At 53.1% G+C, this 25,437-nt stretch overlaps 3 protein-coding genes across 6 annotated transcripts in view; 2 read left to right on the top strand and 1 right to left on the bottom strand.

Moving 5' to 3' along the window:
* The window catches only part of ero1b (endoplasmic reticulum oxidoreductase 1 beta), an 8,175-nt gene extending 3,893 nt beyond the window's left edge, over positions 1-4,282 (top strand). For both annotated transcript variants that reach the window (XM_029154307.3, XM_029154316.3), the window contains exons 8-16: positions 202-248; positions 918-929; positions 1,015-1,041; positions 1,373-1,465; positions 1,541-1,787; positions 2,114-2,183; positions 2,297-2,383; positions 2,457-2,590; positions 2,694-4,282. In XM_029154307.3, the coding sequence (XP_029010140.1) occupies positions 202-248; positions 918-929; positions 1,015-1,041; positions 1,373-1,465; positions 1,541-1,787; positions 2,114-2,183; positions 2,297-2,383; positions 2,457-2,590; positions 2,694-2,754 (778 nt within the window). In that variant the 3' untranslated portion in view covers positions 2,755-4,282. The remainder of the gene's footprint in view (positions 1-201; positions 249-917; positions 930-1,014; positions 1,042-1,372; positions 1,466-1,540; positions 1,788-2,113; positions 2,184-2,296; positions 2,384-2,456; positions 2,591-2,693) is intronic.
* gpr137bb (G protein-coupled receptor 137Bb) lies at positions 3,473-11,429 on the bottom strand. Its single transcript, XM_029154490.3, has 7 exons — positions 10,974-11,429; positions 10,594-10,643; positions 5,999-6,221; positions 5,771-5,920; positions 5,550-5,678; positions 5,345-5,466; positions 3,473-5,258 (listed from the first exon to the last, which is right to left on the bottom strand). The coding sequence occupies exons 1-7, from the start codon at positions 11,427-11,429 to the stop codon at positions 5,165-5,167; spliced, it is 1,224 nt and encodes a 407-aa protein (XP_029010323.1). The 3' UTR covers positions 3,473-5,164.
* Positions 10,605-25,437, top strand: LOC114857250 (nidogen-1-like). 3 transcript variants are annotated; one of them, XM_055509891.1, is made up of 21 exons: positions 10,605-10,722; positions 12,084-12,340; positions 16,383-16,682; positions 16,756-16,985; positions 17,113-17,747; positions 17,823-17,963; positions 18,152-18,397; positions 18,481-18,681; positions 18,758-18,991; positions 19,428-19,565; positions 19,647-19,775; positions 19,847-19,990; positions 20,335-20,463; positions 21,183-21,413; positions 21,486-21,658; positions 21,866-21,992; positions 22,069-22,240; positions 22,727-22,884; positions 22,964-23,087; positions 23,166-23,278; positions 24,374-25,437. In XM_055509891.1, the coding sequence occupies exons 2-21, from the start codon at positions 12,137-12,139 to the stop codon at positions 24,490-24,492; spliced, it is 3,948 nt and encodes a 1,315-aa protein (XP_055365866.1). In that variant the 5' UTR covers positions 10,605-10,722; positions 12,084-12,136; the 3' UTR covers positions 24,493-25,437. The 3 variants fall into 3 exon arrangements, with proteins under 3 accessions (XP_055365866.1, XP_055365864.1, XP_029009403.1); XM_055509889.1 differs by lacking the exon at positions 10,605-10,722 and adding an exon at positions 11,428-11,568; XM_029153570.3 differs by lacking the exon at positions 10,605-10,722 and having other exon boundaries at positions 12,045-12,340.

Below are 25,437 nucleotides of genomic sequence, written 5' to 3'. Positions count from 1 at the left end.
GCTTTGGTTGCTGATATCAAGGGACTTGTTTCTTTTCACATGTTCAGTCTGAGGAATATCGTTTTGTTGATGTTTTAAACCATTTTTTGAGTCAAAAAAAAGCTGCTGTGAAATAAGGGTAGATGACGGAGGTGTAAAATGAGGAACTGTTGGTGTGAGCACAAATCTTCCTGTTAATAAAAGCTGTATTTGTGTTGACAGGCCCAGATCAGTTTACCGACCTCTGAATCCTTTGGCTCCGAGCAGAGGTGAGTCTGAGGATCGATGCCTGATTCATAGCATGTCTGTAGAGTCCAGTTCACATGTGTCTTTGTCAAAGGTTCTTCTTGCAGAAATGAGCATTAGCTACTGTGAAGAACCTTGTGTTTGAATCGACGCTGTAGGTTTATTTTCATTGCACAAAGTTTGGGTTATTGTGTTGACACAACATTCAACATTTAAGGTTTTTGCTTGTTTTTGTGTCAGTGCTGAACCTCTGACTCCAGAAAAACTGATAAGAGCGTTGTTTTTTTTTCTTTGAATTCTGACTTCACCTGATTATGACAAAATAGAGTAAAGAGGACAAACACTAAGTCCTTGTTTCAGAACTAGCACATCTCTAAAGCTAAATGTTAGGACATGACCGTTTAGGACTTTTTAATCTTGGTTAAAGTTCAAGTTGGACATTTAGATTCTGCTTCCATCAAACATTCAGACACAGGACTGTCTGCTGACATCGATGTGTCAGTTGTCAGATCATTACGAGATGAGGCTGAACAGAATGTCAGGTTTAGTGTTGAGCTGCTTCTGACAGTCTCGTGTTAATGTGAATGAATGTGTTTATTATGCACAGAATATTAGAATCAGCCGTCAGCTATGTGTGAATGAGCCATATTAATAACCCAGCTGTGTTCTCTTCCTTTCCTCTCTCTGATCAGGAGATGACGATGGTGAGTTATGAGCCAGACCTTTTGCATCAGACTTTATTTTTAACTGGTTAAAAGCAGAACTTTAACATCTGTCCTCGCATTGCAGGAGAAGCTTTCTACACGTGGCTTGAAGGTGAGTCCTCTTTATTGTGAGTGAAGTGCAGTCATGTTTTAGTCATGTTTCTGGCTCTAAGGTTAAACTGAGAACAGCAGTCGGTTTATCTGTTTTCTCTGCAAGTCTTGAGACCCATCAGAGCTTCTAGTTATCCGGTTCAGCTGGATCAGAACTTCTTGCTAACTGCCTCCCACAGCGTAGCTTCTTGTTACAATGACCAGGGTTGAATTCAGCCCAGACCCCTTTTATTAGCTGTGCCCACCGCCCTTAGACGCCTCACGGCCTGGATGCCTGGCCACTGATGTGCAGGGTTCAGTGTTAGACTCGTCTCCTTCATCTCTTCCTCCAGGTTTGTGTTTGGAGAAGAGAGTTTTTTACCGACTCATCTCTGGCCTCCACAGCAGCATCAACATCCACCTGTGTGCTGAGCACCTGCTGGATGGTACGAACCTTCGGCCCCTAGTGTGGTGTGGTTGTGTGGTTGTGTGGCGTGCTGACGTGTGCTGCTCTGCCTCAGAGGGCTGGGGCCGCACTGTGTGGGGTCCAAACCTCAAGGAGTTTCGGCACCGCTTTGACACGGCGGAGACGAAGGGCGAGGGCACGCGGCGTCTGAAGAACCTCTACTTCCTGTACCTGATCGAGCTGCGGGCGCTGTACAAGGTGGCGCCGTACTTTGAACGGGCCATCGTCAACCTGTACACAGGAAACTCGCAGGAGGACGGCGCCACCAAAGAACTGCTGCTGCAGATCTTCAATGAGATCAAGTAAGAGGTTCAAGTTCATGAACTGTCCTCTGACTGTTCATTAACACTGAGCAGGATGCAAGCCAGTAGCGGCTGGAGTAAAACACGCTGCAGGTGCTTCCTCTGCTACAAGATGATGTTTGTCCTGATCCTGAAATAAATGTCTCTTCATAAAGAGTCCAAAGCACAGATGTGTGTAAAACAAGCAGAGCAGCATCATCTCCTGCCTTCTGTTTGGTTGTGTGAATTGTCTAAGCGTGTCTCCTACAGGCTTTAAACCCTGAAGCCTAAAATACTTTGCTTTGTCGTTTTCCTCCTCGTCATCAACGGCTGCTGCTGTCTTGCAGAATCTTTCCGATGCACTTTGATGAGAAGTCCATGTTTGCAGGACACAAAATGGAGGCAAAGATCTTAAAGGTGAAACAGAAGTGATGTTTAGAGGTCGGACTGTTTACTGCGTGTGACATCCTCTTGTTGCTGGCTCCATGGTTACAGCCTGTAACTCAGTCACACCTGATCTTTGCTTCCAGGAGGAATTTCGCCTCCACTTTAAGAACATCTCGAGGATCATGGACTGCGTTGGCTGCAGTAAATGTCGGCTGTGGGGAAAACTACAGGCAAGTTGTGCTCTCACTGACCTTTCAAGCTGATCTGCTGCTGTCACATGTTTCCTGTTCCTCTGTTCTACAGACTCAGGGTCTTGGCACCGCTCTAAAAATTCTCTTCTCTGAGAAGGAGATTAAAAATCTCCCTGAACACAGTCCCTCCCAAGGCTTCCAGCTGACCAGGCAGGAGATTGTGGCCTTGATGAACGCGTTCAGCAGGTAAGGGGTGAACCTGACACGTTTGCATCCTGAGGCCAGACATTCCAAAGTGAGACAGGAGCTGGTGATGGAGTAGAGGTGTGAAATGTTCTCGCTCCTTCAGGTTGTCCACCAGTATATATCAGCTCCATAATTTCCGCCTGCTGTTGAAGGAGTCCAGGTAACAGCAGGCGATGCTGCTCCTGGCCACCAGGTGGAGCCAGCTCTCAGCTCTGCAGTCATGTGAAGCTCACCCAGAAGGTCTCCTTCATCAGGATTATCTTGTAACATCGTGCGTTTTCTCTTCTGCCTTCATGGACATGTGACTTTTCTCTCTGCTGTCAAAGTTCACCCAGCGATGACCTTTGACCTTCACAGTAGTTTCTTCTGAGAACTTGGGTCCAGGGCAGCAGATGATGGAGAAAACCTCCTAACCCTCTACAGGCGTTGACTCTGCGAGTGTGGAGCAATTTCCTCGTGGAGTGATGTTTGGGCCATGCTGCCTGTTGGTTGGTTGGTTTTCTGCATTCTCAGCATCTCCTGCTCTTTCTACAGATGTTTGTTGCTCAGTCTGAGGTTCTGGACCAATCTGCTAATATTTACCTCAACCTGTGAACAGTTCCAGCTAAATGACAGACTATGACCCGATTCCAGAAACAAACAAGCTTCATATTAGGAGCAGATTTTCCCAGTAACTGTGAATGAATAGGTCACGTCTGTCTGTCCCTCTCGTGCCTATCTGTGTCTGTCTGTCTCTTTATCTGTCTTTGTCTGTCTCTGAATGAACCTGCTGCCTACTTGATTTTGCTGCTTTATCTTCAGCCGTGTCGTGTTGCAGCTTAACTTTACTATGAGCGTGTGTGTGTGTGTGTGTGTGTGTGTGTGTGTGTGTGTGTGTGTGTGTGTGTGTGTGTGTGTGTGTGTGTGTGTGTGTGTGTGTGTGTGTGTGTGTGTGTGTGTGTGTGTGTGTGTGTGTGTGTGTGTGTGTGTGTGTGTGTGTGTGTGTGTGTGTGTGTGTGTGTGTGTGTGTGTGTGTGTGTGTGAGAGAGAGCCATGCTGCTGAAGTGTCTTTGGGACGAGCAGCTTCTGTTGTTCAGGTGCTTTAAGTTTGTTACTGTCAACATCCCGCTTTTAGACCCAATCAGTGTTAGTTGCTAGGTCTTAGACTCCTCACGTTTACTTTGTCTGTGGTCTTTGATGGTTCAGACTTGAAACTAAAGCTTTGACAGAAGGAAGTTTAAAGCATGTGCGGACTCTGAGCAGATCCCGGCGTCTGTGTTCGCTCTCTAGTCACAGCTGCAGGGTGAAACGAGCCCAGTTCCTGGAGGCAAATCAGAGTTTGTTCTCGAGGCTGAAGAACCTGTCAATCAGTGAGTCTCAGCCTCCAACCGTGGAACTGCTTTGTTCCGTTTGTGTCTCCGCTTTAATGCTGTTGTTTATTGAAGTGTCAGCTGGACCAAAGACTGTTGAGTTGCCTGTTATTTGCAACGTTTAGCTTAGTTTCTGCCATGACACCGTGTGACCTGGTGATGCCTGTTCCTTCCTGCCTTTAATGCAGCTGTGCATTTTGTTGTTTAAACTCAGATGAGTTTATGACTGGAATTGGAGAAAATTGAAGTTTGAAAGTGTGCAAGTCCAAAATTTGTTCATGAAAAGTTTAATTTGATGTTTTGCTGAGTCATCATGGGATTAAAATAATTTATCTCAATGAAACATTAGTTGCAGTCATTTTTATTTTGTTACATTCATTACATTTATCTCTATTTTAGTCAATGAGCAAGTTTATAAAATGAGTTGAACTTTGAACTGAACTATTGATTTAAATTTATTGCCCACATTAAATGTTTATTGTATGTTGACTCTTAAATGTCCAAACATTAATATCAGACTCGGATGTTTTTCCAGTTTGATCCGTTCCGAAACAGAAACTTGTAACGATTAATATTCCTGAAACCTTTCAGTGTTTAAGATGTTTGAATGACAAATTTTAGTTTAAATGTGGATCTGCTCTGATCAGAACTGGACACTTAAGGATCAGAACCTTAGAATTTGTATTTTCAGACACTAACATTGTCGTCAAACACAACAACACAATACGTCATCTTAGTGAAACTATACAAATGTTCAAAATAACATGAGTTTATGTAGAGCTCAGAGTCTCACTTCCTGCTTTGTGTCAAAACGATCTGCAGTTTCACGTGTCCTTCATCACAACCATGTTTCAAGTTTCATCCCTTCATCAAGTCCTCTGAGGAGAACAGAGGTCAAACTAGAACTTTTACAGTCGCCACCTCCTGCTTCCCTGTCACATCTGGAGCCTCTTGGTCGATATTATGAAGCACTCATCCCAGAACCATCCACGACCTGACGCATTCCCTTCTTGTCTGGACTCCAGCAGAGGTGCAGTGAGCTAAACGTGATGCTAAAGGCTAATGCTGCTGCAGCTCGTTAGCTCAGACCTGCTCACACCTTCCTTTTATCGCCGATGACAAATGATGAATCTGGTTATTTACAGCTCAGTCACCCTGAGACACGGTGCATTTAGTCACTGTGATGAACACTGATTTTCTATAGTTCTGACAGTAACTGGTGGAGTCAGGGGAAGGGGCGGAGCTCTCCGGTCGACGTCAGACGCTGCTCGTCACTGTTGCAGTGACTCGTGAAGCTGCTGTGACGGCTGGAGGAAAGACTGAGAGAGAAATGAGTAGGAATTATCTCTCTTACTGCACAGATGTGTCAAACATTCTACACTGTCTGTCTGAGCTGCAGACTGACCTCGCTGATGCATTGTGGGGAGGAATGCTCCAGGCCAGGTTGTCGTCGCTGTCGTAGCGACGAGGGTTGTCGAAGAAGTACCCTCTAGAGGACAGGACGTGGTTCGGAAGCCCGACTGTGCCCTGTGGGTCGATGACGCACAATGAGACAAGTCACTGTTTGTAGACAAGCTGAAAAAACATGATAACGATGGAGGGGAGCGGACCCGGTCCTGAGGAGGCCGTCGGACCCTGAAGAAGATGACGACCAGTGAGGTGGGCAGCAGCTCCCACACAAACAGAATCACCCCAAAGACGACGTAACCGGCATCTCCCAGCGACGAGCGTAGGTCGGCCTGGAGACGCACAGAGGTCAAAGGTCAGGGCCAGAAACCTTTTCGAAAATCCTGACTTGAGCTAAAGTGAGACTCTGTCCAGCAAGCGTCACCTGATCTGAGACGTTGTACCAGTCGTAGTCGAAGGTGTTGATGCTCTCGATGTGGGCGAGTGCGAGCACCACCAGGTTGTAACAGGCTCGAGACGCGTAGAGCAACACCACCGAGACGCCGATCAGCGTCACCTGGCACACGGACGTCCCCTGAACACAGACAAGCATGCGCCCCGCGTGGGTGAGTCGAGCCCGTTCACCGACGGCAGCACCGGGGCTCCGCCTCACCTTGGCCTCCAGGTAGATGCTGGCCAGCGACATCTTGGCCACTTTGAAGAGGCACACGGACAGAGAGACGGCGCAGAGGACGAACAGGCTGTCGTTGACGGCGACCCTCACCAGCACCACGGCCTTGACGTCGGCAGCCGCCATCTTGACCAGCAGGGCACAGACCAGGTTGACCACCAGGAAAAGGAGGCTGACGCCCAGGAAGAGCAGGTACAGAGGGAGCCTGGGGGAAACGGTCCGAACCAGAGTTAAACCTGAGGCCCAGAACCTGAGGCCCAGAACCTGAGGCCCAGAACCTGAGGCTCAGAACCTGAGGCCCAGAACCTGAGGCCCAGGTTCTAAGGCCCAGAACCTGAGGCTCAGAACCTGAGGCTCAGAACCTGAGGCTCAGGTTCTGAAGCCCAGAACCTGAGGCCCAGAACCTGAGGCTCAGCACCTGAGGCTCAGAACCTGAGGCCCAGTACCTGAGGCCCAGAACCTGAGGCTCAGCTTCTAAGGCCCAGTACCTGAGGCTCAGCACCTGAGGCCCAGCACCTGAGGCCCAGAACCTGAGGCTCAGAACCTGAGGCTCAGAACCTGAGGCCCAGAACCTGAGGCCCAGGTTCTAAGGCCCAGAACCTGAGGCTCAGAACCTGAGGCCCAGAACCTGAGGCTCAGGTTCTGAAGCCCAGAACCTGAGGCCCAGAACCTGAGGCTCAGCACCTGAGGCCCAGCACCTGAGGCTCAGAACCTGAGGCTCAGAACCTGAGGCCCAGTACCTGAGGCCCAGAACCTGAGGCTCAGAACCTGAGGCTCAGGTTCTAAGACCCAGAACCTGAGGCTCAGCACCTGAGGCCCAGTACCTGAGGCCCAGAACCTGAGGCCCAGAACCTGAGGCCCAGGTTCTAAGGCCCAGAACCTGAGGCTCAGAACCTGAGGCCCAGAACCTGAGGCCCAGAACCTGAGGCTCAGGTTCTAAGACCCAGAACCTGAGGCTCAGCACCTGAGGCCCATAACCTGAGGCTCAGCACCTGAGGCCCAGTACCTGAGGCCCAGAACCTGAGGCCCAGAACCTGAGGCCCAGGTTCTAAGGCCCAGAACCTGAGGCCCAGAACCTGAGGCCCAGAACCTGAGGCTCAGGTTCTAAGGCCCTGAGGCTCAGAACCTGAGGCTCAGAACCTGAGGCTCAGGTTCTAAGGCCCAGAACCTGAGGCCCAGAACCTGAGGCTCAGCACCTGAGGCCCAGCACCTGAGGCTCAGAACCTGAGGCTCAGGTTCTAAGGCCCAGAACCTGAGGCTCAGCACCTGAGGCTCAGAACCTGAGGCCCAGGTTCTAAGGCCCAGAACCTGAGGCCCAGAACCTGAGGCCCAGAACCTGAGGCCCAGGTTCTAAGGCCCAGAACCTGAGGCTCAGAACCTGAGGCCCAGGTTCTAAGGCCCAGAACCTGAGGCTCAGAACCTGAGGCCCAGCACCTGAGGCCCAGAACCTGAGGCCCAGCACCTGAGGCTCAGAACCTGAGGCTCAGGTTCTGAAGCCCAGAACCTGAGGCTCAGCACCTGAGGCCCAGCACCTGAGGCCCAGAACCTGAGGCCCAGCACCTGAGGCTCAGAACCTGAGGCTCAGGTTCTGAAGCCCAGAACCTGAGGCTCAGCACCTGAGGCTCAGAACCTGAGGCCCAGCACCTGAGGCCCAGAACCTGAGGCCCAGAACCTGAGGCTCAGGTTCTGAAGCCCAGAACCTGAGGCCCAGCACCTGAGGCCCAGAACCTGAGGCTCAGAACCTGAGGCTCAGAACCTGAGGCCCAGAACCTGAGGCCCAGGTTCTAAGGCCCAGAACCTGAGGCTCAGAACCTGAGGCCCAGAACCTGAGGCTCAGAACCTGAGGCTCAGGTTCTGAAGCCCAGAACCTGAGGCCCAGAACCTGAGGCTCAGCACCTGAGGCCCAGCACCTGAGGCTCAGAACCTGAGGCTCAGAACCTGAGGCCCAGTACCTGAGGCCCAGAACCTGAGGCTCAGAACCTGAGGCTCAGGTTCTAAGACCCAGAACCTGAGGCTCAGCACCTGAGGCCCAGTACCTGAGGCCCAGAACCTGAGGCCCAGAACCTGAGGCCCAGGTTCTAAGGCCCAGAACCTGAGGCTCAGAACCTGAGGCCCAGAACCTGAGGCCCAGAACCTGAGGCTCAGGTTCTAAGACCCAGAACCTGAGGCTCAGCACCTGAGGCCCATAACCTGAGGCTCAGCACCTGAGGCCCAGTACCTGAGGCCCAGAACCTGAGGCCCAGAACCTGAGGCCCAGGTTCTAAGGCCCAGAACCTGAGGCCCAGAACCTGAGGCTCAGGTTCTAAGGCCCTGAGGCTCAGAACCTGAGGCTCAGAACCTGAGGCTCAGGTTCTAAGGCCCAGAACCTGAGGCCCAGAACCTGAGGCTCAGCACCTGAGGCCCAGCACCTGAGGCTCAGAACCTGAGGCTCAGGTTCTAAGGCCCAGAACCTGAGGCTCAGCACCTGAGGCTCAGAACCTGAGGCCCAGGTTCTAAGACCCAGAACCTGAGGCCCAGAACCTGAGGCCCAGAACCTGAGGCCCAGGTTCTAAGGCCCAGAACCTGAGGCTCAGAACCTGAGGCCCAGGTTCTAAGGCCCAGAACCTGAGGCTCAGAACCTGAGGCCCAGCACCTGAGGCCCAGAACCTGAGGCCCAGCACCTGAGGCTCAGAACCTGAGGCTCAGGTTCTGAAGCCCAGAACCTGAGGCTCAGCACCTGAGGCTCAGAACCTGAGGCCCAGCACCTGAGGCCCAGAACCTGAGGCCCAGCACCTGAGGCTCAGAACCTGAGGCTCAGGTTCTGAAGCCCAGAACCTGAGGCTCAGCACCTGAGGCCCAGAACCTGAGGCCCAGAACCTGAGGCTCAGCACCTGAGGCCCAGCACCTGAGGCCCAGCACCTGAGGTTCAGAACCTGAGGCTCAGGTTCTGAAGCCCAGAACCTGAGGCTCAGCACCTGAGGCCCAGAACCTGAGGCCCAGAACCTGAGGCTCAGCACCTGAGGCTCAGAACCTGAGGCCCAGGTTCTAAGGCCCAGAACCTGAGGCTCAGAACCTGAGGCCCAGCACCTGAGGCCCAGAACCTGAGGCCCAGAACCTGAGGCCCAGAACCTGAGGCTCAGAACCTGAGGCTCAGGTTCTAAGGCCCAGAACCTGAGGCACAGAACCTGAGGCTCAGCACCTGAGGCCCAGAACCTGAGGCCCAGAACCTGAGGCCCAGGACCTGAGGCCCAGCACCTGAGGCTCAGAACCTGAGGCTCAGGTTCTAAGGCCCAGAACCTGAGGCCCAGAACCTGAGGCCCAGAACCTGAGGCCCAGCACCTGAGGCTCAGAACCTGAGGCTCAGGTTCTAAGGCCCAGAACCTGAGGCTCAGCACCTGAGGCCCAGAACCTGAGGCTCAGAACCTGAGGCTCAGGTTCTAAGGCCCAGAACCTGAGGCTCAGAACCTGAGGCTCAGCACCTGAGGCCCAGAACCTGAGGCCCAGAACCTGAGGCCCAGCACCTGAGGCTCAGAACCTGAGGCCCAGTACCTGAGGCCCAGAACCTGAGGCTCAGAACCTGAGGCTCAGGTTCTAAGACCCAGAACCTGAGGCTCAGCACCTGAGGCCCATAACCTGAGGCTCAGCACCTGAGGCCCAGTACCTGAGGCCCAGAACCTGAGGCCCAGGTTCTAAGGCCCAGAACCTGAGGCTCAGAACCTGAGGCCCAGAACCTGAGGCCCAGGTTCTAAGGCCCAGAACCTGAGGCCGAGGTTCTAAGGCCCAGAACCTGAGGCTCAGAACCTGAGGCCCAGCACCTGAGGCCCAGCACCTGAGGCCCAGAACCTGAGGCTCAGAACCTGAGGCCCAGAACCTGAGGCTCAGAACCTGAGGCTCAGGTTCTAAGGCCCAGAACCTGAGGCCCAGAACCTGAGGCTCAGAACCTGAGGCCCAGAACCTGAGGCCCAGAACCTGAGGCTCAGCACCTGAGGCCCAGAACCTGAGGCCCAGAACCTGAGGCCCAGAACCTGAGCAGAACCTGAGGCCCAGAACCTGAGGCTCAGCACCTGAGGCTCAGAACCTGAGGCCCAGTACCTGAGGCCCAGAACCTGAGGCCCAGAACCTGAGGCCCAGCACCTGAGGCTCAGAACCTGAGGCTCAGGTTCTAAGGCCCAGAACCTGAGGCTCAGCACCTGAGGCCCAGAACCTGAGGCTCAGCACCTGAGGCCCAGAACCTGAGGCCCAGAACCTGAGGCTCAGGTTCTAAGGCCCTGAGGCTCAGGTTCTGAGGCTCAGAACCTGAGGCTCAGCACCTGAGGCCCAGCACCTGAGGCTCAGAACCTGAGGCTCAGGTTCTAAGGCCCAGAACCTGAGGCTCAGCACCTGAGGCTCAGAACCTGAGGCCCAGGTTCTAAGGCCCAGCACCTGAGGCTCAGGTTCTAAGGCCCAGAACCTGAGGCTCAGAACCTGAGGCGCAGCACCTGAGGCTCAGAACCTGAGGCCCAGTACCTGAGGCTCAGAACCTGAGGCTCAGCACCTGAGGCCAGACCTAGCCAGAACCTGAGGCCCAGAACCTGAGGCTCAGCACCACGTACACGTACCTGTACTTCAGCAGCGCAGGCGAGGACTTGGACTTCGCCTTGAAGTAAACCTATGAGACGAGCAGAACCAGGATCAGAGCTGGCTGACCTCAAGGAAGTTTTCCTTTGAGTTAAAGGTCAAAGGCCAAGGTCAGTAGATTCCATTCTCATAAATTCAGAACCAACAATGTGAAGATGTTTCTTGAAATTTGATTGTGTTTGATCAAAGGTCAAAGTCTCTGTGACCTTGTATCTGTTCCCTTCTTTCATTACAAAATCACAATCAACCACATTAATTCACACAAACAACTGGTTAACATCTGAATGGATGGATACAAAGTGACCACAGGTACATCAGCTTCTCCTGAACCAGAACCAGAACCAGAACCAGAGCTCCTCACCTGTGCGCAGTAGAGGTTCATGAGGCTCAGGGTAAAGAACTGCAGGCAGACGGGGAAGCAGTAGAGCAGCCAGAAGGCGAAGGGTCCCAGAGCGTTGGCCGTCACGCAGTCCCTGAAGTAGAAGGAGAAGAGGAGGGCGCGTAGAGCGGCCCACAGCAGACACAGGAACAGGAAGCCCGTCTGGTAGCTGAAGCGCTTGTGTCGGTACCGCAGGACCAGCCAGAGCTGAGCGTAGACGAAGGCGAAGAGCAGTGAGTAGAAGACGGTGTAGGCGACAGTCAGGCCCAGCTTCACGAAGGGGGGGACGGCCGGCGTGATGGTGGGAGGGGGGGGGTTCTGCAACACGTTGCCGACCGGCTGCCGCGCCTGAGCCGGGTTCTGCTCCATCGCCTCCACAGGCGTCCCCTCAGTGATGCAGCAGAGGCTCCGAGATGGAAGAAACGTGGTGGAGCTCATTAGATGCCTCCATCGACTCCTCTTCAGACGTCTGCTTCACACAGAGCGGAGGAGGAGGAGAGGCACCGCCCCTCTTCTAGCCGGTGCCTGATGGAAGGCGGTTGGTGGCTGCTGGTCACATGATCCAGCTCCTCTGAAGGTGATTGGCTGAGCTGGAGGAAGGATGCTGCAGAGAGGGAGGATGAGCAGAGACTGATCTGGAGGGAGGGAACACACGCACGCACACACACACACACACACACACACACACACACACACACACACACACGCATTCTGTGAGTGAGTAAACCAAATAATGGCTGAATGAATCCTCCTCTCCCTCTTCTGCCTCGTTCTCTCAATTTCTCTGTTGTTACTTCAGTGTGGCGGATGCTGTACAGCTTGTCTCGCCTCAGGCTGCTGTTCCAGACAGACTCACTGCCTCAGCTTCCATAAATAAAGTCACAATAGTAAAACCCATGAAACAGCTTAGAACGTTTGTAGAACCTGAAATGAAAACTAATACAATGTTGTACTTCAGTAGTGCTGTGGTTTCATTGATTATAAGCGAACATCTGGAGACCTTTACTGTGAAATTCGTGACCGGAAGTTGCTCCGTCGTTTTTCTTCCCTCTCTCTGCTCCGGATTCCTCCACTCATTCATCCCGTCTCCAGCTCCGCTTTCCGTCGGTCGCTTCGCCTTCGCTGGACCGAGTCTGTGGAGCATCATGGGTCTCTGGTGCCGCTGCGCGTGGGTCTGGTGTTGCTTGCTGAGCCTGGCTGTTCTGACCTGGTCACTGGAGCTGCAGGACCTGTTTGAGTTCGGGGAGGAAGCCGGAGACCAGAAGCTTCGACCCGGTCCGGATTCCACCGTCGAGCTGCTTCTGAACGGTTCGGTCTGGTTCTTTGGACAAAGTCTGGACAAAGTTTACGTGAGTGAAAAACTCGTTTATTACATTTAGTCCGGTTCTGATTACACACAACAGCGTGTTAATTCAGACGAGAATCACAGAAATCTATCTTAAGTTCAACCGCACCAACGTGGTTCGGTCCAATTAAACAACACTTTTCCCAAGAAAAAAGTTCAGTGATTTTTATCAGTAGTTTAAAAGACCGCTCATAAAAACAAAACATCAAGACTTAACTTTTACCCTCAAACTTAAAGGAACGCAGTTGGTGACAAACGGCATGTTTGCAGATGTTCTGCTTTTGCTGAGCGGTTAAAGCGGAGCACGTGCGGCTTCGGGTCGTGTTTTTCTTTGTAGGTGAAGCTGCTTCGTGCCTTTGTCTTTTGTCGTCCGCGGACGCCTGCTGCGTTCAGGCCCCTAACGTTTGCCTGCGGTTTAGTGGTGAAGCTGGCGTGTGTGTGTGTGTGTGAATTTGTGTTTGTGAGGGTTTGTATTTGTGTGTGTTTGTGTGTGTATGTGCATGTTTGTATTTGTGTGTGTTTGTGTGTGTATGTGCGTGTTTGTGTGTGCGTGTGTGTGAATTTGTGTGTGTTTGTATTTGTGTGTGTGAGTGTGTGAGTGTGTGTGTGCGCGTGTGTGTGAATTTGTGTTTGTGTGTGTTTGTATTTGTGTTTGCGTGCATGTTTGTGTCCATGTGTGTGTGTGTGCGTGTGTGTGTGTGAATTTGTATTTGTGTGTGTTTGTATTTGTGTGTGTGTGTGCGTGTGTGTGTGTGTGTGTGTGTGTGTCTGAATTTGTGTTTGTGTGTGTTTGTATTTGTGTGTGTGTGTGTGTGCGTGTGTGTGTGTCTGAATTTTGTGTTTGTGTGTGTTTGTATTTGTGTTTGCGTGCATGTTTGTGTGCATGTGTGTGTGTGTGTGTGCGTGTGTGTGTGAATTTGTGTTTGTGTGTGTTTGTATTTGTGTGTGCGTGTGTGTGTGCGTCTGAATTTGTGTTTGTGTGTGTTTGTATTTGTGTGTGTGTGTGTGTGCGTGTGTGTGTGTCTGAATTTGTGTTTGTGTGTGTTTGTATTTGTGTTTGCGTGCATGTTTGTGTGCATGTGTGTGTGTGTGTGCGTGTGTGTGTGAATTTGTGTTTGTGTGTGTTTGTATTTGTGTGTGCGTGTGTGTGTGCGTCTGAATTTGTGTTTGTGTGTGTTTGTATTTGTGTGTGTGCGTGTGTGTGTGAATTTGTGTTTGTGTGTGTTTGTATTTGTGTTTGTGTGTGCGTGTGCGCGTGCATTTTTGTGTGTGCGTGTGTGTGTGTGTGTGTGTGAATTTGTGTTTGTGTGTGTGTGTGTGTGTGTGTGTGCATGCGTGTTTGTGTGTACATGCGTCCGTGGTGAGCAGAGACAGGAATGTGAGGCAGCCAACGCAGATCATGTGACCTTTAATTAATCCAGATTGAGTGTTTACACTAAGCATGAACTCAGTTTCACGGAAGACTTGAAGACTTTACATTGGTTCCAGATCTTTAAATGCAGCCGTAGTTCGGTGCTGACACCAGAGGGGTCCGGGTCCGGAGCCCGGTATGAGCGTGGCCCGGCCTGTCTGAGGAAGACAGAACCATCGAATCACAGTCAACCCAGCTTCAGGTATAAAGGATGGACGTGACACTGTTTAGTGTCTGTTATTAACAGGTTCTTAAAGTGCATCTGAGCTCAGCTTCACAGTCGGTTTCAGTTGGAGTTCAGTTCTGGTTCTGGTTCTTTGTCGTTGCTCTCAGAGCATCTTTAGAAGAAACAGCTCCTCATGAGTCCACGTGGAATCTGAGCGCTGTGGTGTAACCTTGACCGTGTCCTGAAGGTTCTGAAGGTTCTGATCCTGGGTTTGTCCCTCGCTGTGTTAAACCCACTCTGGATCAGAGAGACGGACGGGACACATCCTGCCTGCCTGGGTTTGCTGCTGGTTCTGATACCTCAGAACAGAACCTGTGGGTTTTGGGCAGCTGTTGCATCTGTTGTGAACCTTTTCACAGTCTGGGTCTGGGGTTCTTGCTGCTGCCCCTCCGCGGGCCTCAACCAGCCTGGCTCAGCTCCACCTGGAACATGTAGGACATGTGTCCTCTGAAGCAGCTGGTTCACACGCTGCTGCTGCTGCTGCTGCTGCTGCTGCTGCTGCTGTTGCTGATGATGATGATGATGATGATGATGATGATGATGATGATGGGATCCTGTCATTATCGCTCCACAGCGGCTCCTGTGTCTCTGCAGCGCCTCCCCCACATGCTGCTGCCACTCATGCCTTTATCGGTAGGAAGTGGGGGAGGAGGAGCTCACGTCGCTACAGAGACAGGAGCAGGACATCTTCCTTCCCGTCATGTCTGCAGCAGCGGCTCTGACCTTTGACCTTCTGCTAAGGTGCCACTGTTACAGGCTGAAGCTCGTCCAGTGCCGACGACGGACCACAGCTCACGGTCTGAGTGACATCAGGAGCCAGTGTTGTGGTTCTGGATGTCTGTGAACCAAGCTCAGCTGCAGGTCGAGGTTCTGAAACATCCAGAAAACCCGTGTCCCGTAAACAGACAGGCCGACGTCTTTGAACATTCATGTTCACCAGAGGATGAACCTACGGGGCTTCAGTGTGCGAGCCTCAGCGTCCGTTCACATGAATTTATCATCTGAGCGGCTTAAACGGGCAGCAAAGCACTGTCACTGGATGGGACCAGTGGGAAGAAGCAGCTGTGGACTGATGTTCATGATGTCGGACGGAGGCTTCAGCTCACACTGGTCCGTTCGTGAATGTGGTCTCGTGGGCTGCTGCTGTTTCCGCCGGTTCCGGCCGGTGTTAGAAGCAGCACCTCCACGTCGTTCGTCATTGTTTCCTTTTATCCTGTAAAGTGACACCAGCGAGTCAAACTCGGCTCAGCTGGACCTGTGCACGCGCTTTCATCTCGTTCTCCTCCAACGCTCCCGCTGCTCCTCCAACGCTGCCGCTGCTCCCGCTGCTCCTCCAACGCTCCCGCTGCTCCTCCAACGCTCCCGCTGCTCCCGCTGCTCCTCCAACGCTGCCGCTGCTCCCGCTGCTCCTCCAACGCTCCCGCTGCTCCTCCAACGCTCCCGCTGCTCCTCCAACACTCCCGCTGCTCCCGCTGCTCCTCCAATGCTCCCGCTGCTCCCGCTGCTCTTCCAACGCTCCCGCTGCTCCCGCTGCTCCTCCAACGCTCCCGCTGCTCCTCCAACGCTCCCGCTGCTCCTCCAACGCTCCCGCTGCTCCCGCTGCTCCTCCAATGCTCCCGCTGCTCCCGCTGCTCTTCCAACGCTCCCGCTGCTCCCGCTGCTCCTCCAACGCTCCCGCTGCTCCTCCAACGCTCCCGCTGCTCCTCCAACGCTCCCGCTGCTCCCGCTGCTCCTCCAATGCTCCCGCTGCTCCTCCAACGCTCCCGCTGCTCCCGCTGCTCCTCCCAATGCTCCCGGCTGCTCCCGCTGCTCCTCCAACACTCCCGCTTCTCCCGCTGCTCCTCCAACGCTGCCGCTGCTCCTCCAATGCTCCCGGCTGCTCCCGCTGCTCCTCCAATGCTCCCGGCTGCTCCCGCTGCTCCTCCAATGCTCCCGGCTGCTCCTCCAACGCTCCCGCTGCTCCCGCTGCTCCTCCAACGCTACCGACTGCTCCCGCTGCTCCTCCAACGCTCCCGCTGCTCCTCCAACGCTCCCGCTGCTCCTCCAACACTCCCGCTGCTCCCGCTGCTCCTCCAACGCTCCCGCTGCTCCCGCTGCTCTTCCAACGCTCCCGCTGCTCCTCCAACGCTCCCGCTGCTCCTCCAACGCTCCCGCTGCTCCCGCTGCTCCTCCAATGCTCCCGCTGCTCCTCCAACGCTCCCGCTGCTCCTCCAATGCTCCCGGCTGCTCCCGCTGCTCCTCCAATGCTCCGGGCTGCTCCCGCTGCTCCTCCAACGCTCCCGCTGCTCCCGCTGCTCCTCCAACGCTATGTGGGTGCCGGAAGAGTTGGGAACCAGCGGGGCAGCGGCGCTGGCCTTCTTACCGCTACTTACCTCCTATGAGGAGCGCTGAGACTGTGCTGATCAACAGGTCTGCACCAACGGCCTGGTGGCAGGAGCACAACCTCCGGCGGAGGAGCGCTACCTGGGGAGGACGCCGGCCGCCTTCCCAGCGATGGCCGTCCTGCTGGGAGACCTGGACACGGGCGACGCGGGGGCCGTGTTCTTCAGGGAGGACGCTGCGCCACGCGTTCTACGCCAGGCTGCTGAGCACATCGGCAGAGCCTTCCCCTCGGTCACGGCTGTGGACCCCTCCAGCGCCCTCATCGTCACGTGGCAGAACATGGCTGCCCACGGGACACTGGGACGAGGGGACGGACTGGACACGAAGGTGAGCAAGATCTGCGGCGTCGCGTTGCAGCTTTGGCTCAGTGAACTCAGCGTGGGCTCTTCTGTGCTTGCAGAGGAACACCTTCCAGCTGGTCGTGGCCTCCACGGCGTCGGCCTCCTTCGCCATCCTCCTGTACCCCAGAGGCACCCTGCAGTTCGTCTCCACGGCCGTAGGGGGCGCTAGTCGCCTGTTGGAGGCTGGCTTCAACCAAGGCCTGGTGCAGCATTGGCTGTGGGGCAGCACGCAGGGGAAGCACTTCCCCACCACCACCGAGGAAGAGGCCTCCGTCAGGGAACTTACCGAGTAAGAATCCAAAGTCACCGGTCAGAACAGAACAGAACAGAACAGAACAGGCCAGTTACTGATTCTTCCGTCAGAATGAAAGTTAAACAGGCATTGAGTTAGTTTCTTCTTTCTAATTCCCATCTAGAAAGACAAACTCAGGACGCAGAGGAGTTTGGGTTTACGACATCAGTGGGACACACATCGCAGCGGGACTGGTTCCATCGGACCTCTCCTCAGCGGAACCGACCACAGATCCCACCTCCACCATCCAGCCGGCCTTGATGATCCAAGAGGTTCCAGAAGAAAATGAAGACTTTTCAACTGAGACCCCTCTTGAGTTCCAGCCTCGTTTTCCAGAGGCTGAAGTCATCACCCCAGAATACAGCGAGTCCGGGCCCGAGGACCCGGACCACATAGAACCAGACCTGTTTGAAGCAGGAAAACCTGAGACGGAGGCTGTGACTGCAGCAAACACACACCCAACCCAGCCTGAGCTGAGACACCGAGGCCAACCCAAAACCACAAACCCAACACATGCCGCCCCTGAAACCACAGAACCACTGTACTCTACAGTCGGGTCGATGCACCCTGAGCAAGCAGAGAGCACAGAACCCACTGAGCCCCTGCCACCAGCCCACATCCCTGAGTCTGGTGTGCCCACATTCCCTGCGGTGCATCCGATGCCGGACCCTGACCTGGTCCAGTCACGGTACATACACCCCGACTCTGCCCAGCCCCAGATGGTCACAGTGGATGAGGATGAAGATCTGGATATTGATGGTAAACGCTGTGCTTTGTTTTTCTTTCTTCAGAAGAACTTTAATACTTAATCTGCTGATTGACGCTTCTTCACAGTGTTTTCATACAGTTTGGAGACTTGCGCCCACAACCGCCACAGATGTTCAGCTTTCGCCGACTGCAGAGATCACAGCGGTGGCTACTGCTGCCACTGTCGTCCTGGTTACTATGGCAACGGCAAAGACTGTGTTGCAGAAGGTGAAAGGCTTCTTTACGGAGTACTGGGAGGTTTCATCACCTGAACCATAATAGAGCTGAGGAGCTTTGTCCTTGTAGGGTTGTCGTGGCCTGTTAATTTACTTCAGTGGGTTTTAGTCAACGTAACGTGATGCTCTATGTCGTCACAGCTGCAGATCTTCATCTCATGGTTTCCTGTTGCCTTGCAGGCAAACCTCAGCGGATGAATGGGAAAGTGAGCGGCCGTGTGTTTGTGGGCGACATGCTCATAGAGCTTCAGAACAAGGACCTGCACTCGTACGTTGTGGCCAACGATGGACGGGCCTACGTGGCCGTCAGCAGCATCCCCCCCAGCCTGGGGCCGTCGCTGCTGCCGCTGTCGCCGCTGGGCGGAGTCATCGGCTGGGCCTTCGCCCTAGAGCAGCCCGGCTTCCGGAACGGCTTCAGCCTCGTCGGTGAGGAGGCGTGTTCAGTTGGCGTCCTGCTCCCTCCGTGGCACACGCAGACCTTTGCTGTAGCGCTTGTTCTCCACCTGCAGGGGGCGTGTTCGCTCGACAGGCTGAGGTCACCTTCCAGCCCGGAAACGAGCGTCTGAGCATCAAGCAGCAGTTCACTGGCATCGACGAGCACGACCATCTGGTGGTGAGCACCGAGATGGAGGGACACGTGCCGGTCGTCCCGCTAGGGTCCACGGTCCAGATCGACCCGTACAAGGAGATCTACCAATACGACAGAAACCGTGAGGACGCGGAACAGAGGCAACCGTTAAGTCGGGTTCGTGTGTGTGTCCCTTCATGCTGCTCTCTCCTTCTCAGTGGTCACATCCTCCTCCAACCGCAACTACACCGTCACCTCCCCCCACGGCCTCGTCCAGGGCAGAAGCTACCAGTGGCGCCAGACGATCACCTTCCAGAGCTGCCCACACGATGACACCAGCAGGACAGCGGCGCCGACCCAGCAGCTCAGCGTAGACCAGATCTTTGTCATGTTCGACCCCGACAACCTGCTGATCCGCTATGCGATGAGCAACAGGATCGGGCCCATCCACAGTGAGTGAAAGAAAGCGTTAAGAGTGACACAGATCCTCATATTCACAAGGACAGAAAGTCTTCTCTTTAAACAACCAAGCAACGCTGGGTCCAGACAAAGAACTGGACCAACTCTAGCAGCTGTGGTTGACGAAATACATGTTATTACTGAGGCACAGCTCCAGCTGTTGGGAGCCTCAGAGACATCACACAAAGACAAACAGCCTCCTGAGCTCGGCTGTATTTCCTCAGCTGGGGGTCGGGGCCCAAATCTCTGCGGGAGCAGGTGGAGGCTGAGTTATGCAAACAAACACCCCTCAGCTGGGCAACATCTGGACCCTGTTTCCTGTGAGAGATACTCGCATATGAGGCTCCGTGGGAACGAGGAGCTGTGACTGTGGCTTCCTTTATCCAGTCCTAGTTGCTCTGTAACACTTGGTGTTTTGTGTTGGCCCAGGCAGCCTCCCGGAGCAGAACCCCTGCTTCACGGGTCGGCACGGCTGCGACATCAACGCCGTGTGCCGGCCGGCCGACGGACTCCACTTCTCCTGTCAATGTGCCGCTGGTTTCACTGGAGACGGACGCTATTGTCATGGTAACGCAGCTCGCCTCCGCTGATAGAGGCCTGGTTCTGGTCCAGAGTCACCTGATCCACCGTGCTTGTTGTTGTTTGCAGACGCTGATGAGTGCCAGCAGATTCCTCCGGTCTGTGGAACCAACGCCATCTGCAGCAATCAGCCCGGAACGTTCCGCTGTGAATGCACCGCCGGCTTCGTGTTCGCCAGCGATGGGAGAACCTGCAGCGGTAGGTGACAGAGGCCGTGCTGCTTGGGCCTGTGATCTCTGTTCCCTGTTTACACGTGTGTGGTTCTGCAGAGGAGAGGCGTCCGGTCAACCACTGTCAGACAGGAAGCCACGACTGCGACGCCGCTGACAGAGCTGTGTGCAGCTACAGAGGCGGCTCGGCCTACGCCTGCTCCTGCCTGCCGGGCTTCGTGGGCGACGGTCGGATGTGTCAGGGTGAGTCGGACCAAGGTTCCACACATGAAAAGGCAATGACCGAAACTTCATGAATGAACAGGAAGCTGCAGAGAATCCACCTGTAGTAAGCAACAAGGAGCCTCAGAAGCCAGAGATTGGGTTCTGTCTGCAGCGGAACGCTGCCCCTGAGCCCTGGGGCCGGACAGGAAACACAGAACCTACAGCTGAGCAGATAATCCTTGTCTTCATCTCCTGTTGGCTTAGCCAGGAAGCAGAGGAACATCTGTCTTTACTCAGCAGCTTTAAGGGCTGAACGGGACTCACGCCAGCGTTGTGGTTCTGGAACAACTCTCCCCGTTTCAACCTTCACATCGTTGTTTCAGACTCGGACGAGTGTCAGCAGGACCCGTGTCATCGTGATGCTCTTTGCTCCAACGCGCACGGATCCTACACCTGCCAATGCCGCCCTGGTTTCCATGGCGATGGCTTCCAGTGCAGCCCCACGTCCACAGGTAAGAACAGGTTGTGGTTCTGGGTTCTACTGGAACCTGCTGCAAACTCAGCTGAGGCTAGAGCAGAGCTGTGGATGAGCTGAGGAAAACAACACAGACGTGTGAATGAAGGGTCTCTGTAGGCTTTTCTAGTCCATAATGAGTTTTGGATGATTGTGGTGTTTTGTTTATAATTTTTTCCAAAACCATAATGAATGAGTTTGTGGCTGTGAAGCACTGACGGCCACAAACAGTTTGACTGGGATCACGTGTTTACACACAGGTTCAGCACGAAACCGTCGAAACAGAGTGAAGCAGCGTTTCTTCTTCTCTCCTTCCGCCCACGGCATCAGTAGTTTGTTTAATTCTATATTGGCTGCTGATTTGCAGCTTTCACTTCACATCTTACGGTCACTGCTGGTCTCTCTGATCCGGCTCACTGGTGTCTGGTCTGGTTTGGCGCTGACCTAAAGCTTCAGGCCCCTTCAGTGATTCCAGATGTGAGGAGCTTAGTTAATTGCAGCTTTGTGGCGTTTCCTCCACCGCAGGACGCTGAGAGGCTTCATTTACTGTCGCCTGCCAAAACCTGCCTCCTGCTGTGAGCTGCTCTGTTGCCTTCATCTCAGGGGTCTTCCTCGTTATTGTGCGTTCTCACGTTTTCATCTCCAGCTGAGACAGACTGAGACCCAGGTCGTCTTAGAACCTGCTTGTTCCGCTTCTCTGGTGTTCTGTGTCCTTAGAGCGAGAGAAGAGTCCGTGTGAGCGTCACAGAGACCAGGCCTCCTCCTCCACCGGCCTCCTGTCCTTCTTCCGCCCTCGGCCGCCCGTCGGCCTCTACGTCCCTCAGTGCGACCAGCACGGAGCCTACGAGTCCACGCAGTGCCACAGCAGCTTGGGCCAGTGCTGGTGCGTGGATGCCAGCGGTCAGGAGCTTCCCAACACCCGGACGGGCCCAGGAAGCACTCCTCTGTGTGAGTCGGCCGCTTCCTGCAGACGCACAAACACGCAGCCGCTCCACAACCGACAGTTCTCTCTCCTGACAGGCATCAACCAGGCAGTGAGTCCTCCTCCGGTGGGTCCGACGCCGCGGCCCGATGTCCGGCCCGTTGCTCCGGGGACACACCTGCTGTTCGCTCAGAGCGGGAAAATCGAGCACGTGCCTCTGGACGGATACAGGATCAAGAAGCAGGAGGCCAAACCGCTGCTGCACGTTCCGGTAAATCTTCACCTGAGAATGAACCTGGAGCTCCATAAGAGAATTATGTAAAGAACAGTTTGTTTCAGTGAAAAGGAAACGTTGGCTCTACGGATGGCGGCCCCTTTGTTGTTTCCAGATTCTTCTAATCCTTCATCACCTTACTTTGTTATTAAGAGGGAAAAAACTCTGCACGTGAATAATCCGTCTGTGTGCGCTGTGTGTCAGGACCGGGTGCTGATCGCTGTGACCTACGACTGTGTGGAGAAGACCGTTTACTGGACAGACATCACGGGTCCGTCCATCAGCAGGGCCCGTCTGAGCGGAGGCGACATCAGCCCGGTCATCACCAAAGGTACAGGTGCATCCGAGACCTAGCGTCGTCTCAGGGTCCGCTCACTGCCTGAGTTTCTCCTGTAACATGTCCTCAGAGCTGCAGAGTCCAGAAGGCGTGGCCGTCGACCACGTGGCCCGTCTGCTCTTCTGGACCGACTCCATGCGAGACACCGTGGAGGTTTCCAAGCTGGACGGCAGCCAACGCAGAGTCCTGTTTGACACGGAGCTGGTCAGCCCTCGACCCATCGTCACCAACCCAGCGTACGGGTGAGTGACGGGGCCCATGAGTGTAACCGGAACCATCTAGGTTTATCCTCCGGCGTCTCTGGGGGTGATGATAGGAGAGTCAGAACCTTTAGAACCCCCCCCCCCCCGTCTTGTTCTGATTACTGAGACACAAACTGATTCCTTTTCCTCCTTTAGGTGACATCAGTCGTTGTTTTCCTTCCACAGTGTTGTGTTACATCTCTGACAAATTTCTTTTGATGGTTCCTCAGATTCTGACTACAAAAGAACTGATTTTAATGATTTAAAAATGTAATTCAACTCTTCATTCACTCGTGGCTGACTTCTCCAAGAACTCTCCAAATCTGTCGCTGTTCTGATAAGAACCAGTAAACTTCTGCTCAGACATGATGCGAGTTCTGGCTTGACGGTCCATTTACTGCTAGTAATTAGTGATGATCTTGGTGTACTTCGATATCAGCAGCAGTGAGCGTCAGGTTCTACCGGGTTCTGTGCTGTTGCACTCAGGCGGATCTACTGGGCTGACTGGAACAGAGACGGTCCTAAAATAGAGATGTCCAACATGGACGGGACTGAGCGAACCATCCTGGTGAAAGATGACCTGGGGCTTCCCAACGGTTTGACCTTTGACCCTGACAACCAGCTGCTGTGCTGGGCCGACGCAGGTGAGGTCGCCAGCAGCGCGCATTAATTCAGAACCTATCCTTCAGAACCCATCCTTGTCCGTACGTTATCCTGATGCAGGTACTCGTAAGCTGGAGTGTATGGACCCTCACCGCAGAATCCGCAGGCAGGTCGCTGACGGGATCCAGTATCCCTTTGCTCTCGTCTCCTACGGAAAGAACCTGTATTACACCGACTGGAGAAGGTACAGACTGACACTCATACAGATCCACTCAGAACCACTCAGAACCAGGCTAACACGTTTCTGTTCTGGTTACATCAGAGAGGCCGTCGTTGCTGTGGACCGTCGCTCAGAGAAAGAGACGCAAGAGTTTCTACCTCAGAGACGCTCTCGGGTCTACGGCATCACCACAACAACGACACAGTGTCCACAAGGTACAGACCCACAGCCTGGAGGCATGAGAACAGAACGGCTCGGAACAAAGAACAATGCAAAGCTAAACACTGAAGTTCTGTAAAGCCGCCTATGCTCTCATCATGATTCAGAGTGGGTGTTATAAGCCTGAAAAGCTCAGCTGGGGCTGATGGACCTCACCAAGGTTGAGTCTGCATAGAGGGACCAGAGAGGACTGTCCACTCTCTCCATCACTATTTGCGATATTCATTGAACCACTAGCTGCAGCGGTTAGAGAGCATGAGGGAATATCTACAAAATCAGCTAACCATAATATAGGTTTATATGCTGATTATGTATTATTGTTCCTGCTGGAGCCACAGATGTCTCATTCTACAACTATCAGCCTCATAGATGAATTCTCAGCACTTTCAGAATATTATATCAACTGGAAGAAATCTATAGCATTACCACCTAACGTTAAGGCGAATAACATTCTATCTACCACATTCCGCTCAGGAAACATTACTTAGGCATGGAATTATCCCATTACACTGTCGGAGCTGACCCAACTAAACTATAATAAAATAAAACATATAGAAGCCAGCCTCAAAAGATGGCAGTCACTACCTAATTCACTTATGGGAAGAATTGCTACCATAAAAATAAGGGTCCTGCCAAAAGTTTTTTGTTCAACTTATAAAACATAAGTTTTTATATGGAGAAACAAGCCACCACGAATCAGCTTAAAAAGTCAAAACACAACAACTGGCCTGGAACTACCTAATTCCTATCAGCCAACAGACACACAGGTCAAGCATGTGTGAATGAGACAGAGGGGTGGCGGTTCTGGCTGCGTGGCCTGTGGTTCCCTGGGCAGCCTGGTTGGGGCGGTGGGATGGGTAGCAGAGCCCACAAAAAAACCAAACTACTTGACAGATTTAATGTAAATATTTTTAAAGAAAAAAATCCCAACTCAAACTTGGAAGGAACGAATCTAAGCAGAACCTTGTTTCTCTCCTGATGTCAAACATTAACCATCGTCATCCACAAATAGCGAAAGCAGCAAACTGAATAATGTTCATTTAACATTGTTTTTTGACTGCCTGACGTTTCAAACTCTCTCCTCCCGTCAGTCTACAACTACTGCTCCAACAACGGTGGCTGTTCTCACCTGTGTCTTCCTCGACTCGGAGGCTTCACCTGCCGATGCCCAGACGCGTCCGATGCTCAGTGTGCGGAGATGAACCCGTGACTCCGCAGGAGGCAGCGACGCTTCTCCACTCGTTTTGGGCTTTTCTACTTTTCATACTTGAACAACTCTACAACCAGCTCACGTGTTCAGACCTCACAGTATTTATTGTAGTTTAAGCAGTTTGTGCAGGATTTGTTTCAAAGCCAAGTTGGAACTAAACGTGATGTGATTACAGGGATCTTTAAGAGCCAAGGACCAACAAGCTTAAAGTTGTTTTTGGTTTTTACCCGAGGGACGTCAGGTTGTTTACAGTGGTTTTAAAGTTACACTTCTTTTAGTAGATTTTATAGGATGTGGTGTAAGATACGTGCAAGAAGCAATCAAGCGCTACCAAAGTGTTTTATAAGTTGAACAAATCCTCAGCAGGAATAAAAGAAGCAGCAACCATTAGTTTTTCAATAAAGGCACGAGGCATTAGCCTCAGGACAAACTGAGCCCAGCAGGAAACCAGCACCTGAGCCAAGGTTGGATGTCCAGCTTCTAAAGGTTAATGGTTGGTCAGTAAAACAACCTCTGATCACACGTTGGTTCTATTGACAGGTTCATCACACATTAATCAGTGTGTAACATTAAAAGTCATTTGTTTTGCTTCTTAGCTGAACTTAACTTGTGTTGCATTAACATCCCTCTATGCTAAAACCAGGGCTGTTAGACTGGTGTGCCTTATCAGAGTGGGAGCTGGATCACAGCTGGATCACTAGCAGAACTGCTAGAACCCGCTCCCAGAACCCATTCATTGGAGCTTCATAAGAGCTAGAACCACTTATACAGTAAGATTTATAATGTGTTTTGTTACTGTTTTATATGAATGAGCTGTTAATGTTCAGATGGTGCCCGTGAGGGATTGTGTGAGCAGCTCGTGTTGGACTGGAGACTCACTTATTGACTCATCACAGTTGGTGCTTTCATTCTGAATAAAACCTTTTACACGGAGGAGGCCGAGAA

This window comes from Betta splendens, chromosome 1 (assembly GCF_900634795.4).
Source record: "Betta splendens chromosome 1, fBetSpl5.4, whole genome shotgun sequence".
NCBI lineage: Eukaryota > Metazoa > Chordata > Actinopteri > Anabantiformes > Osphronemidae > Betta > Betta splendens.
This window is presented reverse-complemented; position numbering and strand designations above follow the sequence as displayed.